This window comes from Penicillium waksmanii (assembly GCF_028829765.1).
Source record: "Penicillium waksmanii strain IBT 27052 chromosome Unknown utg000009l:1.0-4314994.0:1.0-4318279.0, whole genome shotgun sequence".
Taxonomy (NCBI): Eukaryota; Fungi; Ascomycota; class Eurotiomycetes; order Eurotiales; family Aspergillaceae; genus Penicillium; species Penicillium waksmanii.
Window position 1 is genome coordinate 2,203,721 of NW_026643255.1, and position 14,462 is coordinate 2,218,182.

General features: G+C 46.8%; 7 protein-coding genes across 7 annotated transcripts; 2 read left to right on the forward strand and 5 right to left on the reverse strand.

The window, feature by feature from the left end:
* Nucleotides 1–62: 62 nt before the first annotated feature.
* On the reverse strand, nt 63–701 carry N7481_011196 (uncharacterized protein; the record flags this gene model as incomplete). The annotated part of the gene is made up of 1 exon (XM_057270415.1): nt 63–701. The coding sequence occupies one exon, from the start codon at nt 699–701 to the stop codon at nt 63–65; it is 639 nt and encodes a 212-aa protein (XP_057117589.1).
* A 2,056-nt stretch (nt 702–2,757) lies between these two features.
* On the forward strand, nt 2,758–3,120 carry N7481_011197 (uncharacterized protein; the record flags this gene model as incomplete). Its single annotated transcript, XM_057270416.1, has 1 exon — nt 2,758–3,120. The coding sequence occupies one exon, from the start codon at nt 2,758–2,760 to the stop codon at nt 3,118–3,120; it is 363 nt and encodes a 120-aa protein (XP_057117590.1).
* A 1,118-nt stretch (nt 3,121–4,238) lies between these two features.
* Nucleotides 4,239–5,915, reverse strand: N7481_011198 (putative MFS transporter; the record flags this gene model as incomplete). Its single annotated transcript, XM_057270417.1, has 1 exon — nt 4,239–5,915. One exon carries the CDS (start codon nt 5,913–5,915, stop codon nt 4,239–4,241), a length of 1,677 nt encoding a protein of 558 aa, XP_057117591.1.
* A 993-nt stretch (nt 5,916–6,908) lies between these two features.
* On the reverse strand, nt 6,909–8,787 carry N7481_011199 (putative rhamnogalacturonase; the record flags this gene model as incomplete). The annotated part of the gene is made up of 7 exons (XM_057270418.1): nt 6,909–6,997; nt 7,058–7,363; nt 7,433–7,646; nt 7,699–7,833; nt 7,932–8,139; nt 8,203–8,281; nt 8,355–8,787. 7 exons carry the CDS (start codon nt 8,785–8,787, stop codon nt 6,909–6,911), a joined length of 1,464 nt encoding a protein of 487 aa, XP_057117592.1.
* A 690-nt stretch (nt 8,788–9,477) lies between these two features.
* Nucleotides 9,478–10,986, forward strand: N7481_011200 (sulfatase family protein; the record flags this gene model as incomplete). The annotated part of the gene is made up of 1 exon (XM_057270419.1): nt 9,478–10,986. The coding sequence occupies one exon, from the start codon at nt 9,478–9,480 to the stop codon at nt 10,984–10,986; it is 1,509 nt and encodes a 502-aa protein (XP_057117593.1).
* A 231-nt stretch (nt 10,987–11,217) lies between these two features.
* Nucleotides 11,218–12,511, reverse strand: N7481_011201 (lipase family protein; the record flags this gene model as incomplete). The annotated part of the gene is made up of 2 exons (XM_057270420.1): nt 11,218–12,228; nt 12,287–12,511. The coding sequence occupies 2 exons, from the start codon at nt 12,509–12,511 to the stop codon at nt 11,218–11,220; spliced, it is 1,236 nt and encodes a 411-aa protein (XP_057117594.1).
* Nucleotides 12,512–13,105: 594 nt separating this feature from the next.
* N7481_011202 (WD40 repeat domain-containing protein) lies at nt 13,106–14,373 on the reverse strand (the record flags this gene model as incomplete). The annotated part of the gene is made up of 4 exons (XM_057270421.1): nt 13,106–13,146; nt 13,202–13,442; nt 13,497–14,083; nt 14,151–14,373. The coding sequence occupies 4 exons, from the start codon at nt 14,371–14,373 to the stop codon at nt 13,106–13,108; spliced, it is 1,092 nt and encodes a 363-aa protein (XP_057117595.1).
* Nucleotides 14,374–14,462: the final 89 nt, after the last annotated feature.

Below are 14,462 nucleotides of genomic sequence, written 5' to 3' on the forward strand. Positions count from 1 at the left end.
TTGGTACAAGATCCAGCAAAGAGAAGACTTACATCGGGCTGGAACTTCGAACTCTCTGTGCCTTAGTTGGAAGACGGGGCCTCTGCCCCCAGGAGGCCAGTGACTTGGTTCGTGACGTCCTCCACGGTGGGACCAAGGCTCAGCGGATCGGAGCTGGGCTCCTGACGCTTGAGAATTGAGCCGACGAGGCCGCTCACTTGGTTTGTGAGGTCTTTGACGGTTGGACCCAGGCTAAGGGGGTCGGAACTGGGCTCCTGGCGTTTTAGGATGGAACCAACGAGGCCGCTCACTTGGTTTGTGAGGTCTTTGACGGTTGGACCCAGGCTAAGGGGGTCGGAACTGGGCTCCTGGCGTTTTAGGATGGAACCAACGAGGCCGCTCACTTGGTTTGTGAGGTCTTCGACAGTTGGACCCAGGCTAAGGGGGTCGGAACTGGGCTCCTGGCGTTTTAGGATGGAACCAACGAGGCCGCTCACTTGATTTGTGAGGTCTTCGACAGTTGGACCCAGGCTAAGGGGGTCGGAGCTGGGCTCCTGACGTTTGAGGATAGAGCCAACGAGGCCGCTCACTTGATTTGTGAGGTCTTCGACGGTTGGACCCAAGCTGAGCGGATCGGAGCTGGGCTCCTGGCGCTTAGCAGGTGCTGGGGCAGCCAGAGAGAGACTTGCCAAAGAGGCGACGAGAATAGGAACGAAACGCATTGTGGGTATTTGATTGATGCGTATATTAAGAACGAAGGTGAGGGATGACGAAGTGAGCGACAATAGAAAAGCCCGAGAATTGGAGAAGAAAATAGACCGAAGAATGTTAACAGGGCGGGCGACCTGGCAGCCCTATTTATCTTCAGTATTCATCGCTGAATATACGGGGTGCTAGTAAAATGAAGACGCCATAATTATCGTAGGTTATCTCATTACTGATCGCCGGCGTAATCAAAAAGAGCTAACTTGGGTGGTATAAAACAGGCCCAACTTCTCATGCCAAACCCCAAGAAAAAGAAAAAAGCCGCCAAGAGACACGTTCCTCATATCTTTCTTCATTCATTCGATCGAGTCCAACGTGATTATAAGCTTTAAGCACGACAAAAAGGGTCTGGCAAGGTGTGGCGGCGGCCCACTCACATTCCGGGGAGATAATGCCACAAGGGGTCCGGTCCCCCTCAAGGGCAGTACTACGAGTAACTAGTCGCTGATGGTTCCTGGCTATTGATGCAGGTTCGCGAATTAAGTTTGCGCTTGGCTGGTATTATGTTCCCCTCGGTTCGAAGTCTGGCGTTGATCATCGCGGTTGATGAGCCTGGTTTGGTATGAGTCGACACATTCGTCCAATGGTGTTGTAAAGCCAAGAAAAGGCGTGTGATAAATTTACGTGACGCCATGCGAAGGGTTATGTGCAAATGCGAGCGAGTTATGAAATGCAATGTGCCCGACAGTATCTCCCCTGAATATTTAGTCGCTCATCCGTACATGTAAAAAACCTCATGACATTTATAGGCTCAGGTCTAACTGCTAAATGCACAGCATGGAGGAGGTAAGTAGTTTGAAAGCCTGGCGCTAGGACGGAGTGAAAACTGGGGCTTTTGATGGGTTCTTCTTGGCGAGGAATTTGTCTTCATTTTGTGAACTCATTTAAGTTTCAGTGAATTTTATGTCAGCAAGAAATAGCTCCGAACTAATGTGGTCGTTGTTCTATTGCTTTCCTATTGCCTCCTTCTCCGGAGTCCCTTTATCGCTAAGTCTTACAAGCGCTAGAATCGGCCTGCTCATTCCCGCCGAGACTCCTATTCTTACTCTACTAGAAGTATAGCTGGTCATGTGTGGGGTAAGTTTGGTGACATTTTAATATTTATCTTTCTTATTTCGTACTATGTATCCTTATACTTCGAAACCGCAAGTCTCAAAATATCGAGTCTTTACGTCATACTAGGTTGAGTGGCGTCCGACTCTTTCTAGATCTGTTTTTGATTGACTAATGTATCACTTCGTTAAAAACTAGCCCCTCTTTTCTCAAATTTCGCTTCCTCGTTAATGCTAAAACTTTGAGCGACTGAAAATGACATCGACTACGCTTAAAGAACTATACTTGGACAATATATCTGCATCGGACGATTGGTAAAAACTAGCAAGTTATATCACATTTTTCAGGATGCTGATCGAGACAGTTTCCAAATCAGATATAGTCTTCTCTGTCGATGGCAGACCCAACTTGAGTATTTTTTATACCAATTATGTCGAGCAGAAGCTCCAAAGTTGATCGATGAATGCCATTGGTCTTGCCCGGAGGCAGCGGAACTGAGTCGACTTTCGGAAAAGATTATTGAGTATTTTTGTTTCCACCACAAGCACACTTTTCAAGTTCGTGGTATATCCGAAACAGAACGGGAAGCCTTTTGCGCAAATCTTCATGCAATCCGTCAAATACGGCACTGTGCTGTGCACCGAGTACCTGTGGGTGCGATCACTATCGCCAGATATGCGAAAATGGTAAGAAATATATTGTCAGTATCGAAACGCCTAGGAGGGACAGGGTTCAAAAATACATATGGCGGTCCAGTACGTTCGCAACCTGAGGAACTTTGGATTAAGAATTTTATTGATAGAATGTGTGTGAAAGCTTAATCAATTTCTTGATACACTCTGGGATGTCAAAGGTCACGGTATCCCACTGGCAGCTTCACAACAGCCACTTCAGCAGCCACAAATTTGCCATTGTAGCTGCTATACTTCAGAAGAGGTTGATAATATAAATATTCGAAACATGGCCAAGCTGCAAAACATTGCTCTCGAAAGGAGATTGGAAAATATTACAAGAATGGCGGAGAACATTGAGGTTTCCTTAGCACAGAAATCAGCGAGGCGAGCCAAGCAATCCCAGCAAAACGAAGAGGCTGACAAGAGAAGGATCGAGCGAGCGCAGCGAAGCCAGCAGGAACGAGACGAAGCGGAACAGAAACGAAATGAAAGAGCGCAGCGAAGCCAGCAGGAACGAGATGAAGCGGAGCAGAAACGAAATGAAAGAGCGCAGCGAAGCCAGCAGGAACGAGACGAAGCGGCGCAGAGACGAAATGAAAGAGCGAAGCAGGGCCAGAAGGAAATTGATGAATTGGGACAGATCGATTGAAACTTAACAGTGATAATTATAAATTTGCGCCATTTTACAGTATGATTCGGTGATAATCTCTCCTCATTTCAACCAAATTCGATCCCAGCTCTCTTGTAGCCGCTTGTGACGGCCCGGAGTGGATGCAATGTGGTCTTCTGATCCCACCAATGAGAACGACTTCCTACACGCTAGAATTAAAGCATTTTGGAGACCTCAAAACTCCTAGGTCCTCCGGAACTAGCTGGTTTACGTGATTAAGCGGCTGTGAGCCTAGCGTGCCTTCTGTATTCTCGATGACTCAAACCTTTGGGAATTCCGATACTATTAACTAGTTACATTAGGGCTAATGTGAACGGTAAGAAGAATATGCCTTTAGTTGCTAGCACTTCATAGTTACGATGACAGGATCTCCCAGTGGATACTGAGCTGCATTACGAACTGCTGGTTCCGCGCTCCCTTTGTACGTGTCGTATAATCCGAACGTATCGGCAAGAAATAGGGCGTTGAAATCGCCCTTTTCGAGGATCTGGGCTAGGTTTGTTCAGTAAGATAGATCACGACGTTTAGTCGCTGATCGATGGGTCGGGCTCTTCCATTGCCCGAAGGAGAGATGGCCGACGGCGAACATGTCAAAGCCATTGAGATAGATTCTTCGTTTTGCTAGTGTGGTTGTTCTAGTGGGCACGGCAAGTTTTGTTGCGGACTTTCTTGAGGAGTGGGTTCGGGTTGCGGATTTGGAGGGTTTCAATATCGGGTATGTGCAGACGCCGGGGACGTTTGAAGATGTTGTTGAGCTTCTGGTGCCAGAGCTGAGAAGACGGAGGCTATACTCGCCGCAGAATGAAGGGGGTAACATGCGTGAGAGAATCTACGGTCCCGGTCTGCGAAGGTTGAGAGATGATCATGTTGGTAGAACGTACCGCCATGAAGTCTACGATGGAAAGTAATAGGCTCGAATCGTGATTATACTATTCATTCATTTAAAGTTATCCTCCGCCTAAATATATCTCATTACTGCTATGATACGTAGCTCACTAATCAAATTGTATGCCTTCCTTCATGCAGTGTGATCCTAACACCTTTCTGCTTTGTCACACATCTTCCCCCAGTCTATTACCCAAAAATATTGATTCAAACTAGTGATCAAAAACAAAGTCCAGCCGCTTATTACCTTGATCAGTTGTTGTTTCCAGGTAGATAGCCTTCTCCTCCGAGTTCATATTTTCCCATTGGCCCTTTTTCCACTGGTTTCGACGGGAGTAGTATGTGTTGGCGAGCGCGTAGGCGACGATAGTGGCAACATTAATGGCAATCAGTTGACTATTCCCGCGGCGATAAAGAGGCTTGTCATCCTCGCGATAAATATTGGAAGATGCGATACCGGAAAGTTGGATGGTGATATTATATAGCGCAGCACTTACTGTTCGCGTTCGAACAGCGTTACTCAAACGAGAGCACCACCCAACATGAGCGGCATGGGGTGATGGCCAACCAAGCAGAACAAATGTTACTGCATAAAGACCCCAGCGTGACAAATCTCCAGCCGAGGTGTAGAGAATAATGAGAAGGGGTAGAGACCATAGCTGAGTCAATAGACCAATCACAGAAATCTTTCTGAATCTTTCCGTTAATTCTGTAACCCAGAGGAGATTGATCGCTGCGAATACAGTCACTGGAATTGACAGTAATGTTGTCTGGAATGTGCCGAATCCAATTGCCTTGAGCGAAAGAGTGAGATAGGTCTTTGGTGGTCCTGTGGGGATCTCGAAAAGAATGCCAATTATATAAATCGGCCAAAGATCATAATCTTTCAAACTCTGCCAAAGCATACTGAGTGAAAGCGCTTGGCGATTGTGCATGTCTCCCTTCGATGGATCGTCTCTGAGAACTCGATTGACAATGATCTTCTCCTCGCGTTCTGTGAAGTAACCCCCGGGATTCCACCAAGTCTTTGTTTGTGTAGGTCCAGGGACGAGAAAGAGAAAGCTCAAAAATCCAATCACAAGACTAATGAGGGCCTCGATCAGGAAAAGCCATCTCCATCCTTCACGGCCATCGACACCCCTCAAGTGTAAGACACCATAAGCAATAAAAGATGCAATCACGCCAGAGATAGAATCCACAAACCAGAACAATGCCAGGCGAAATGGCATTTCTGACTTGGTATAGAAGTAAGACAAATATAGAATAGTATCCGGGATAAAGCCGCCCATGAAAAGTCCGAGCAGGAATCGACATGCGAAAAAGCCAGCTCGGTTTTGCATGAAGAACTGGCCACCTGAGGCTATACTCCAGGCAATTATCTGAAAGGGTATCCATCGGTCGGGGCCAAGTCTTTTGCCAATCATCTGGGATGGAATTTCGGCAATAAGAAACCCAATGCGATACATATTTTGTGCATTGTTGTAATCATTGGTCGTAATATGCAAGTCGTCGAGCAGGTTGTCTGCTGCGGCATTTCCCAGATTGCCACGGTCGAGGTTCAAACCGAAAAACATGACCAAAATCCAGAGTAGAATTTTCCAGTCAGTTTTACGCCTGACGGTTCTTTCTTCTCGATAAGTCCATCTCTCATTTGGGTCGAAGTGGGCAAGATTTTCGTAGTCGGGATGCGGTTGGTAGAACCTTGCGAGTAACGGATCGTCAAAGACACTTCTAACAGTCGCAATACTGTCCAAATCAGAGACTTCCCGGCGTTGGAAAAGAGTTTTGTAAAGAGATTTCTGTTCCTCTTGGTGAGATGGCTCCACGAGGTCGTCGGTGTCAGACGATCCACCTTTGACTACGACATGAGTCGATTTTGTCTCGGTCATCTTTAACTTAGAAAGAATATTAAAAATGGTTGATTTTCTTCCTTGTTTGTAGGGTCCATAATTCAGATATATATGATTTTTTGTTGCATCTCAGCGAAGTCCATAAACATGGGCAATATCTGATGACCAAGTCGTGCTCTTGGCGCTCAATGATACCATTCCCTGCATATGACCTACAATCCTTCCCTGTACATATTCTAAATCCCTCCCAGTTAGAAATTTAGCCTGGCTTGGCACACTATAAGCCAGTCTGGTTGAGCGATCATACCCTTGGTCATCTTTGACGCCAGGTGAATGAAATCATGCTAGTTATCAGTTTCGCCATGTAAGCGCGAGTGGCGTCAACTTTCTATAGCCCAATGACACCCCCGTAGCCTGAGAAATTGATTATACTGATAGCCGAGACTTCTAACTTCAACAGGACTTTCCACCCTATTGGTGGACAAATTCCGGTCCCTGATCTCGGTAGATTGCATGAATTCGGTTAATTTAAAATAAGCATTTTTCTTCGGATGCATGGCAAGCTTAGCACAAGGTAGATTACCCTTGGTATCTAGAGACCTCCTTCGGCTAAGAAGTACTTTATGAAAAAGGTTGTATGTGGTGTGTATTAGGTTCGCTATTACGAAAAGAAATTTATGTCCAGGTGGGCCAGGCAATGCTACCTGAAAGGAAGGTAACCGAGGTCTTATCTTAACTACTTGCGCAGTATTGCAATAATTCATCCTCCGTAGCAAAATATATATCTATTTTTATAAATATTATGACTGGAATTGTTGGACTCTGGCTGGTTCTCTTCAATCATCTTCTATGGAAACCGGGAAAACATAAAGTAGGCACATAGTGAAAATTTCCAGCAACATCTATCTTGCTGAGGGTAACTAAGAGAAGTGGCATGAACTTTTCACGCATTTTAGATCACTTTTCAAGCTCATCAAACGATTTTCCATCCAATAGCAACTACATGAGATTCCAGTGGGCGAATTGATAAGGCTAGAATGTTCCCCAGTAATGCAAGTCGTAGTCGATCCCGCCTGGACGCCAAAGAGGAGCAGGGAGATATACCGGGATTGGAGTAGAGGCTATATGAAGTTAGTCAAAATTGCAAGAATCATGAAAAAAGCCAGAATATCAGAGCTTACTGCCATAGCCTGTGCTCGGTACAGCCCACGACGGGGTGGTTGGGGGTTCCCAATTAGTCGGAGTCGCAGTTACCGTGTAGCTGCTGGTGTATGTATATGGTGACTCTGTCCCTGTCAACTTTTTGATGCCATTGTTGGCGCCGTAGCTCTCATCACCAACTCCAAAGACATTGCTGATTTTATTGATGATCTGAGTACCCGATTCCGTCCATACGGTGAAGTCTTCGACGGTGACGTTGAGGGCAAATGTCAGGTCATTTGCGATGAGGTATAACGGAGGTCGATTTGATCCATTGGCGACCGAGCCTGTTTTGTAACATAAGTGGTTGGCCTTTTTGGGATTCGAGTTCCATGCTCTAATGCAGAGGGACTTACCAGAGAAATTGCGGAAGACGAGGTTGCTTAAAGCCACAGCACCAGTATCCGGTTCAAAGGTATTTTGCCAGTATTGGTTAATATCCAAACCATAAAGGCTAGCAAGGGAGCGGAAGTTAGAGAATGTGATATTTGTCACATATCCAGATCCACCGGGGTATGTCTTGATGAAGGCAATATTATTTCCTTGGATAATGCTTATGTTCCTAGCTTCCTTTTGGGCTGGTCAGTATAGTTCCATGGATTTCATATAATGTAAAACCTACTATGTTGGATATTTCGGCAGAGACGTTCAGACTTCCGATTGAGATACCTGAGCCAGCCTGGTTACAGACCAGGTTCTCTACTAACGCATGGTGTGATGGGCTTTTGATGGAAACGCATTCATCCCTGTTTGTCACCTAGATAGCTTGTGAGCTGCAAAGTCCAGGAAGAGAAAATTTTGATGTCTGAAATTTGGGCCAGAGCGAGATAGTTCAAAGGTGCAGGGAGAACAAACTTCATTGTCATGGATATAGTAGTTCGTTCCAATCGCGTCGATACCATCATAGCTTCCGAGATTCGCACCACGTATAGTCAAATGGTAAACTTCCACATTTAATGCGAAGTTGAGTATAATATGAAATTTGGGGCTGTCGACCAAGATCAAGTCATGGACAGTTGCATTGATTGGAGATACCAGTCTGACAAGTCGTGGGCGCTCTATGCTGTTATTGGGAAGTCATGTTAGCGACAGAACAGAATGGAAGGTGTGCAGATACCAAGCTTACTTATTGGAATTCCTGTAGATATACCCTTGTCCTTGAATGGCCCCAAGTCCCGTAGAGGAATAAAATTCAAAATCAACAGCTGCAAAAGGTAAGCTAATCGTTAGCGCTTTGGAACGGAAATGAATCAAATGCTTCGCATATCTCATACTAACCATTGACAATTACCAAAACATCTAGCAAGAATCGTTGGTCACCTTCTCCATTAATGGTTGAATTGATCAATTCAACACCAGCCGATCCTTGCAAAATCAACTCACGATCAACGGACCAATTGCCACCATACGCGGCAGTCACCAGACCCTCCAACTGAAGAGCCCAATTTGTGCCGTTGCTAAGAACCACGCTCCTGTTGAGAAGATAGTTCCCCTCTGGTATAATCAAACGACTACCAGGATGTTTTGTGACGCATTCTGTGAACGCTTTTTCGACAGAGTTTGATATATCTGTCGAATTGTCTGCAATTGCGCCGTAATGGAGAATATTACATTCGACAGTCTTTTCTTCCAAATTCGTGGTAGGCCCTACTGGTCCAATAAGTTGGCCAAAGGCTACCTTTAAGAGAAGCAATTGTGTCAATAGGCGCATGGTCGCAGAAATAATTTTTAGAGTAGTTGAGCTTGAAAATGTTCATTTGAACTAAATCTACAGTATATCACGGTTATTTTATACCTCTATCCGTGTCATATCTTTCAATGTTATATATTTACGGTTAATATGCGTCATAAATCTATCTGCCACATATAGTTATGATTCTAGGTTGTATTAGCAAAATCCAGACGGCTCAATAATCACGTTTCTCAATATCCAGTAGCTGCGCAGTCTAACAGCAACTCTCAAATTTCCCTAGATGAATGACGAATATTTACGACTTTCCTAGTCATCTGAACTAGTTAAATAAAATACATGTATCTCTCGAATTTATTTTTAAAATTCCCGATGCCCTTGATTGATTTTCCCATTTCGATACACTGTCCTATTGTGTTCAATCACGATAATGCGGGGCCCGAAGGCATCATCTGCACCACCCGCCAGTTCAGAGAGTTTTACCATAATTCAACCGGATTGCGCACTTCCTTAATTGCCCTGTTGGTGGAAATTCATCAAAAGGGTCTTCTTAGCTTGCGTGACTTGTGGAGCTATTTTCTTTAATTTGGAAAAGACCCCAAGCACTCCGTAAGATGTACTGCTTTCCATCCCAAGCTACACTAACCCTTTTTTTCTCGTTGTGAAACCTATGCACAGACTCTAGTCGACATCTAGAAGAAAGAAAGAAAAATGCCGGAACGCAAAAATGTTTTACTCATGATTGCAGATGACTTGGGGAAACAATTAAGCTGCTACGGAGCGAAAGGAATCAAAACGCCAAACATTGACAATCTCGCGTCCCAGGGAACTCGCTTTGACTATGCCTTTGCAAGTACAGCATCCTGCAGCGGTAGTCGCTCTGTTATCTATACGGGCTTACATACCCATCAAAATGGACAATATGGGTTAGCAAGCCATCGTCATCATTTTGTTACTTTTGATCATGTTGAGACTGCTCCGAGACTTTTGAATGCGACTGGATATCGTACTGGTATCATTGGAAAGATTCATGTTGGACCGGAGCCGGTTTATCCTTGGGAGATCAGGAAGGAAAGCGATACTCGCGATGTGGCATTGATTGCGGATCAAGCGCGGTCTTTCTTTGAAGAGGTTGATGAGGATGGTAGACCTTTTTTCCTGACAATTGGTTACCAGGATCCCCATCGTGATCGAACTAGACAAGGATTCGGTAATCATGGCCAGTATGATCCTCGCATCGGAGAAGGAAAGTATGAACCGGATGATGTGGACGTTCCTCCTTTTGTCAATGATACACCCGGAACCAAATTGGAGCTGGCCGAGTATTACAATTCTATCCATCGCCTTGATCAGGGCATTGGACTTGTGCTCGAAGCACTGGACAATTCAAATCTCGCACAGTCAACTCTTGTTATCTTCTTGAGTGACAATGGTCCTCCTTTCATCAACTCAAAGACAACACTATATGATGCTGGGGTCCGGTTACCGCTGATTATCAAACACCCAGAGCGGGAATCAGCTGCAAGCTCTGCTATGGTTTCTTACGTCGATATCCTACCAACAATACTGGATTTCGTGGGCCATCCGGCCACAGAAGACCCCTTCAAGAAACGGATAGGGCAATCGCTTCTGCAAATTATTGGCTCGTCGGCAGATGAGTTTGATATCGGGCGTGAAAGAGTTTTCGGTTCGCACACGTTCCATGAGGTCACAAACTATTGGCCAACGCGATATATTCGCGACAGGCAGTACAAGTACCACAGAAACTTGGCTTGGCGCTTGGATTTCCCATTCGCATCTGATATATATGGATCGCTTTCTTGGGAAGATATACGGAATTCAAACGAGAAAGAAATCAAAATTGGGCAACGGAAACTGAAAGACTACTTTTTCCGTGGACCAGAAGAGCTTTATGATCTTGCGAATGATCCGCTGGAGGTTAAAAACCTGGCAGACGATCCACAGCATCGCCCGCTATTGGATAAATTGAGATCAGATCTGGAGGAGTGGCAGCGAAGAACCGAAGATCCATGGTTATATCGAGACAGCGTTTCTGTCTGGTTCAACCGGTATCATTTCCCATCGGGGTTGAGGTTACCAGATCGTCTGGATTTTGATGCTGCCCGGCCTGGAAACATAGACGTGAAGGCATTCGACGGAAACGTATCTTGGGGGACAGATGTTACTCTGAAGGAGGAAACTACTGGAAATACCTCTTGAACACTTCCGCTCAAGGTGAACTTTGTATTGAAGATCATAGAATGATGATCGAATCCATTGGAATTGTGTCCAGCACGTTTGTAGACCCATAAATTGTGAAGAAAATCATGAAGTACAAGATTTGAGAGTAAATGTCAGAAAAACAATTGATAGTTCAAAGTATCGCAATCTAAACGCGCCCGGCGCCAATGTAAAGCCCGTATAAATTCATGAAATTGTCAGAGGCATATCTCAACCCGTCGGATCTCCCCCAGGAAAGCACAAGCCAATGCGCCAGAAATAATCCCTATGCGCAAAGAACAGTTCCCAAAGCCGATATCTCGCCGGAATCAGCGACCAGCTTCGAGGATAAAGGGGCGCAGTTTCATCAGTAGGTGTGCATTTCGACGACCCCGCTCCTCTCGGTCTCCCGAGAACAACCTGGTGTCCCAAATCTTGGAAAGATTCCTCATTTTCTTCCGAACATGGGTCTCCGTCCCCGTTGGGCACATCTTCGACATCCACGGGGATATTGATATCTTGCCATACATCTTGCAGCGATTCCGGTGAATCAGACCCGGCAATACACCTCGGATCCTGATTACCAACGCACATGTGTATATCTTCGACAGTGGGCGGTAACTCAGGGCGCGAAATAAAGATCTCACCCGCATGTGGCGCATAACCCCATTCGCTCAGAGGCAGTAGAGGTATCGGGTCATTAATATGCGTCATACGGCGGAACTGCTGGTGTTCAGGGTCGTGATTTGAATCGCTATAGTTCCCCTGTCCGAACTGTTTATCGAGGAAATCCGCGAATCCAGCGTTTCCAACCATCGGTTCCCCAAATGTCGTCACTTGCGGATTCCAGCCCATCGCTTGCATCTCTAGTCCTGCTAGCGCGGCTACAGCTCCGCCGAGTGAGTGGCCGACCAGGGTCACTTCATAATCGGGATTGTTTTCAAGCGCATCTGTGATGTGTGGGAGAACTGTTTCGCGAGTATTTCGCCATGCCGACATGAATCCGGCGTGAACTGTGCAGTTCTGACATTTCTCCGGCTGCTTCTCGTCTTTGCCTTCTTCTTCTTCGTCGCCGTTTCCTGGGTATGGCACGTACTCCTGCGGGACGGCGGATAAGTCGATAATCGTATTTGTGATTGAGTATGTCCCACGGAAGGCAACGACAATGCGCTTCGGTCCTGGTGCGTGCGAGAGTGCCACATAGCCGCAGGAATCGGACAGTAGTACACCTGTGCTCCAGGTCTGCCACAACGTCAGTATCACTATCACCGTCAGACTGTCGATGTGCCTCGAAACTCACCGTGATCAGCTCAAGATTCGGAAACTCCTCGCAGTGGCTGAGGCACTTGAATGGCTCCTGCACGCCGGATGTGCCAACGCAATAGGAGATATCTACTAGTCGAGATAACTCCTCTAATGAGTCAAATAGCTCGTTTGAAATATGCTTCGTCTCAGTGTGTGCTAACGAGGTGCCCCATGACGAGAATGCAAGGCAGGCATATATGAACTGCCTCCAGGGAGACATTTTGTCGCAATTGCAGAGGAGGGTTGTCGTGCGACAAGTTCCAAGGAACAGGCTTGGAGTTGGAGAATCCGGGGAAGATTAGTCATTGCGTCATGTGGGGCAGCCACGGGACTATGCAAACGGATGCATTTGAAGGGAAGGCACGAGGACTAGATAGAAATGCAACAGCAACAAACAAAACAAAAGGGAAGGAGGGAAAAGAAAACGACGAATGAATGACTTGTCTTGGTTTTGACCCTGCAACCTGGGAAAAAAGACAAAAAGACAAGGTAGGCACGCATCGGTCTCTGTGCGCCTCTTCAAAGCCTCCTCACGCTTTCCCCCCCGAATGATCAAGGCCAATACCATTAGACCATTCGGAGGCTTATTGACCAGAGAGACTTGTTTGGCACTCTTAACCGATGCTTTGCCCACTATTTGGTTCATTCTTGTCTGATGGCGCCGACTTGACCTCGCCAGCCGTCTGAAACCACTCCACTTATACCATACTATTTGGCTTGTACGAGAAGAAAATGAAGTCCGGGCATGATTCGCTTTGAATTTCATAGAATTGTTTATACTCTAAGGGGCTATTTTGCCATACGCATACACTGTTCAGGTAGACCAGATCACAACACGGCCATCGACACCGCTCGCTGGGATCATTGTTAGTATATTCATGTCTCTCGGAAGTGTGACGGAAAGCCTTACTGCTGAAAGACGACACCTGACCGTTCGACTCCTGGAAGACACGGACGGCATTCACGGTATTCTGGTGGGTGGACTTGAGCTTGGTGTTCGATTGCGCCTGGCCCTTGAGATCCATCTGGCGGAACATGTTCAGTGCCGATTCCTCACGAGCACCGCCGGCGCCATCGCCCTCCTTGTTCTCGAGGGATCCTGCCAACTGCCAGCCACTTTCGTCGCCGCGGAAGCGGAATGGTTCACAGTCCTGAAGTTGGGGTTAGTTTATGGTAATATCAGGGCAATGCGGAGACAAGCTTACATGACCAGCGGCAATAATCTCATTCTCGCCGTTCCAGATAAGGCTGTTAAGAGGCAGGAGACGGGTAGAGATATTCAGCATTGCACGAGGGGGCTGCTCTGGCGCACTCGGGTACACGACGGTGACACTGCTATCGTGACCGGTGAAGGCAAGAGCATTACCACTCGGAGAGAAGCTGACACCCTGAATCCAGCCAGCGGAGTCGTTCAGGAATTCACCACAGATAGTGTTGAAGGGGAGGCGCTCGCCCCAGGCACTGGGCTCCGGGCGGGTATCGATACCCTTGATAAAGCTGGAGAAGACGCGCGCGTGGGAGTCGGTAGAACCAGCAGCAAGCAGCACCGAGTTCGGGTGCCATGCAAGAGTCGTGATGGTACTCCGGATGGGCTTCTTCAAGTGCTTCGAGATCCACCAATCGTTCTCCTCCTCAAAGTAGCAGACGGCGATAACGCGGGCTCCAGAGCCAACGGCGAATTTCTGCTCCGAGGGAGACCAACGAACAAATGTAGCGGCACGGTTGATGCGCAGGAGAACCAGGGTAGGCTTCCAGCCGGAAGGGGTCTGTTCCCAGACATAGGCATTGCGGTCTGTTTATCGAAGGAGATTGCATTAGTTCACGTTCAAATCAATCGATTTTGGTGGTATGGTGCATACCCTGCGAGCAAGTGACAATGCGACCGCTGTTAGGAGCGATATCAACACTCGTCACAGTCTTCTCGTGGCCCTTCAGCTCGTCGCTCAGCGCGAACTTGTTGCCTGATGATTGGTACAGCTCCACATTGTTCTCCCGAGCGACAGCAAGTGTCTGTCTATCGGATGAGAAGGAGTGGTCAGCAATTGGAGCGTGAAAGAGGTGGTGAACTTGAGGAGCAGCCATGATGAAGGTACGACAGGAGGAGCTCTCTACCGTCGATAGATAGATAATGAGGGGGAGGTAGGCGGGCAATCGGGGGGGAAGCTGGGCGC